Source organism: Nicotiana sylvestris, chromosome 11 (genome assembly GCF_000393655.2).
Source record: "Nicotiana sylvestris chromosome 11, ASM39365v2, whole genome shotgun sequence".
In the NCBI taxonomy this organism is placed as follows: Eukaryota; Viridiplantae; Streptophyta; class Magnoliopsida; order Solanales; family Solanaceae; genus Nicotiana; species Nicotiana sylvestris.
In genome coordinates, this window is record NC_091067.1 from 89,583,069 (window position 1) to 89,587,589 (window position 4,521).

Sequence of the window (4,521 nt, forward strand, 5' to 3'; positions counted from 1 at the left end):
GACATTAATATTTATAGTGGTTCTCAAATTCGAATTATAAGGTCTCTAGTATTCCAAAAACAAATGACATCTTTTGTCTTAAAAAAACAAATTAGACGTCGGCCAACTTATCTTAGTTCTTTTATTCTTTTGTTTTAGTAAACTACCAAAAACATGGAATTATAAAAATCTACTCTTTGCATGGAAACATATGTGCGTGTGTGTCTGGTATAATATACGACAGAACATGTGTTTATAGTTTCTTCCCAATATGATAACATCTCTTTCCTTTTTCTTTTTATTTTATCAAACGGAATCACCTTGCTTGTTGCCAAGTCGTTCACAATTACCTTTATTGTGACCTGCAAATTTACCCCCACCAAAAGAAATTAAAACAACAGATAGAGTAAGAGCTCTCTCTAAAAGTATCTCTATATAACACACTTCACTATAAAAGTCATACTTTTTTTGGAATTAATTTTTATGTTATAATATATATATATATATATATATATATATATATATATATATATATATATATATATATATATATATATATCTATATAACGTCACTTCGCTAAAATATTTAAAAATATTCGGAACAAGAGACTGTTATAGAGTGGTTTGACGATAGTTAAGTGAAAATTTTGAGGAACATCGGTTGTATTTTCAGTCATAAAACCTCCTAATTTTTGGGTTGATAGAAAGTAGAAGCTTCATGTGTCAACCTAGAATCATGCAGTTTTATTTTAGTACTTCTTTGATAAGGACCTCATTGTTAGGCATAAAAAGGGGGTAACATGTAACATCAAAAATATCCAACAAGGGTCCATAATTTGGTCCCATCTTTGAAAATTTGACCCTTCAAGTCTATTTTTTTAAAAAAAATTTAATCTCAATCTCTAAAGCTGTTGTATTTTAATAATATTGACAAACTTATCTCTTCTTTACTCCCTTTGTCCAAATCAATATTACTCACAAAAATTATCTTCCAATATATCTAAATCTTTCAGCTTAAAGCATACTGACAAATGTAGACATTGCTATAAACAACATACACAAATCTCTTACGAAACGTTATCATATTCAATGCTGCTTTATTTATAATCTATCCGTAAGGGCAAAGTTACTTTCAAATTTCAATCAAGTTCTCCAAATTAAGTACTCTCTCTAACCCTTTATTCGTATTTAATTAGCTTTTGATTATTTCCCGGGCTATATCGAGAGTTTTCCCTATTTTCTCTTAGTACGTCCTCATTTTTTCTTACAACAATTTAAAAAGGGAAAAAAACAAATAACATAAAATTAAAATTCCTCTATTTGTATCATATATTTGCTTAGTAAACTTAATAATATACTAAGCAAGCAATACGTTCGAACTCTTCTTGTTTTATTAGGCTAAGCATTTAATTTGCACTACTACGTACGTATTAGTTATTTCTGCTTCATCTTCTTATTTTCAGAAGACTTGTTGAGGAAAAAATGCCGAGCAAGAGTTACAGAGTGTCTCCAGTGCCAATGACTTTGTTTGCACACTTGTTGTTCATAGCTATCACAACACTGATGCTAGTCTGGCTTTTGCATTTCAGAGAAGGCCTTGATTTCACTTCAACCAACAAACCCAAGATTTTCAATGTAACTAATTTAATTTCTCTTTCCTTTTTCTGGATAATTAAAAGTTTTCTTGGTGATCTTAGCTTTTCTTTATACAACTTTTTTCTTTTCATATTTTATTTGATATATTTCTCTTTTACTAATTATTTGGTGTTTGCAGATTCATCCATTGCTTATGGTTATCGGGTTTCTCTTATTAGCTGGAGAAGGTAAGAAATCAAAATCAGTTTTTTAAATATTCATGTGCATAGTTAGCAGAAATCATTTTTTTTTCTTTTCTATTTTTTCTGTCACTATTAATTACAATTATGAATATGAAAGTAGAAAAGGAGGACTCGTAGGACCTGACTACAATTTGTTTGAGGAAAAAAAATAACACTCCTATTATTAGAAAGAAAAAAAAAAGAGGAAATAAGATAGAAAATTTAAACATATTTCCTGTTGGACTTATTATTAATTATTTTTTTTGAAAGAAAATATTTGCTGATTCTTGTCTTTCTAGTTTCCTCTTGTATCAAGCAATCCAAGAAAATAACTAGGACTCCATCTTTTAATATGTATATAATGATAATTTCTTCTTAATTTTGCTTTCTTGTTATTTCAAAGAATTAGTGAAAGCTACTTGAAGTTAATGTGTGCCTCGTTTTCTTCAATCCTTTTCTTTTTCCTACTCTATACAAAATGATAACAGCAAGCAGCCAAGATTGTTTTTCTTTCTTAAAAACTATTGTTACCTGTTTGATTCATGCCTTTTTAGCTGCTATGAATTAATAAAATTAATTTGGGTTGTGGAACAGCAATAATGGCATACACCACAGTTCCAACATCAAGCAAGAAGCACAAGTTGTATCACATGATTCTTCATTTCATTGCTCTTGTTGCTGCGGTTATTGGTCTCTACGCTGTTTTCAAATATCATAAGGAATCTGGAATTCCTCATATGTATACCTTTCACTCCTGGATTGGCCTTTCCACCATCATTCTCTTCGCTTTGCAGGTAAAAATATGATTATTTACGATTATACACATATTATACATGAATTAAACATATATTACACATCCACTATTTTTAATTTAAACAGTTGAATTAGCAGCTATTTAAATTACTATTATTTTTTATTTGGGACAGTGGCTATTATCATTTTTGACCTTCTTATTTCCTGGGGCGCGAACGTCAACAAGGTCAAGAGTGGCTCCATGGCATGCCCTAATTGGGATAATCATCTTCTTGTTGGCAATCGTAGCTGCAGAGACAGGCTTGGTGCAGAAATTCATATTCTTGGGGCTTACAAGGAACCAAGAAGGACTTATCCTTAATTTTACTGCGCTTTTAATACTCCTCTTTGGAATTTCAGTTGGTGTTGCTGTTCTCCTACCCGGTCGTGGTTATTAGTTAAATATTCAAATTTGTTGTAAATGTTGTTTTGTGTGCTATTAAGGAATTACTAAGTCCTTGTATTGATGGTTTGGTTTTTATCTATTAACCCTACACAGAATATTTCTTTCGAGTTGGGTGTTAATTCATGTATTTAAAGTTGTTATGCTATGTAAATAGACTATTTTTTTTATTAGCCACAAAAAAAATTATTAGACTGTTTTGGTTTTTTATATTACTAGTCTTAATGTACGCGCTTTGCACGTGTCCTTATATTAATAAGACAATCGGGTTTATTTTTGCTTTTTGTGTTTGTACTTAAAGTTTGGAACATTCTTGAATGGTCCAATAAATTTTATAGCTCATAAAGTTAGTAAGTCAAATAAAGCTCAAATCAATACTAATGTTAATGAAGAAAATTCAATTCAATACTAGGAATGATAGTAGTGTTGGATATCTATTTTTTTTTTAAGTTTTGCGTTGGTTTATAATGAAAATGCATAACCTAGTTTAGCTTTTTCTTTAGTGCTTAGTTGTGTAATTAATAGCACGTATTAGCTGTACTTATTTTAGCATGACTTATATAATATATTTAGATTATGTTAATTTTTACTATGGCATATTAATTAGTAATAGTTCTTTATGCGATTTTATTATCTTTTTTATTGAATATTTTAGTACAATGCTATGACCCATCTCATATTATTATATTATTTTTTTGAAAAATATATTATATAATTGTATCCTACTAGGACTAAAGAAATATTTGAAGCACAAGTTACATATTTTGTGCTAGAAAGACTTTATCGGGAAAAAATCCAAACACCCGAAAAAAACGAAATTGGAAAACCCGATTTTATTGGTTTGATTTTGTTTATAGATTTAAAAATCCGACACCATTGGTTTGATTTGGTAATTGAAAAATTTGAACCAACCCAACCTATGTACACCCTAATTGCAACTACTGGCCAAAAGAAAAGGGAGAGACATTTTTTTTTAAAAAAAAAAAATCTGCTTGGCGAGGCGGGTGGACGCAGGTATGGGTGCGAAGCGGATAGATGCGAATTTAAGTGCTATGCGGGGAGGGTTGAAATTTTGTGGGTTAAGACAGAAACTCCCCTACACCATCTGCCATTCCTAAATGTGTTCCTAGGTGCATACTGAAGAAGTTTTATTTTGTGTCTCATACAATTTACACTAGTTGTATGAGTCTTCTTTTTGTCTCACAAATTTGTGGACCACAATCTTACACTCCTAGGTCCACAGAAATATGGGTCCACAAAACTGTGAGACAAAAAAATTGCCCCATACAACTAGTGTCAGTTGTATGAGACACAAAATAAAATTTTCCGTGCATACTGTATGTAATTCAATTGGAAATGAAAGGTGCAATTCTTGGCTAAATGCCGTTCAAATTTTTAGCAGTTTCTGTTGAAATGCCAAGGTACTAACCTTGAACAACAACAATGACTACACCACATATTCAAATAAGTTAGGGTCGGCTTATAAATCCCACTTCTTTATTTAAACTCAATTCATATCATTATATTAAA

General features: G+C 30.5%; 1 protein-coding gene across 2 annotated transcripts; it reads left to right on the plus strand.

Moving 5' to 3' along the window:
* Positions 1–984: 984 nt before the first annotated feature.
* Positions 985–3,101, plus strand: LOC104248430 (probable ascorbate-specific transmembrane electron transporter 1). Of its 2 annotated transcripts, none has more exons than XM_009804677.2 (5): positions 985–1,140; positions 1,443–1,614; positions 1,754–1,802; positions 2,391–2,590; positions 2,723–3,101. In XM_009804677.2, exons 2-5 carry the CDS (start codon positions 1,462–1,464, stop codon positions 2,984–2,986), a joined length of 666 nt encoding a protein of 221 aa, XP_009802979.1. In that variant the 5' UTR covers positions 985–1,140; positions 1,443–1,461; the 3' UTR covers positions 2,987–3,101. The 2 variants fall into 2 exon arrangements, with proteins under 2 accessions (XP_009802979.1, XP_009802980.1); XM_009804678.2 differs by lacking the exon at positions 985–1,140 and adding an exon at positions 1,143–1,225.
* Positions 3,102–4,521: the final 1,420 nt, after the last annotated feature.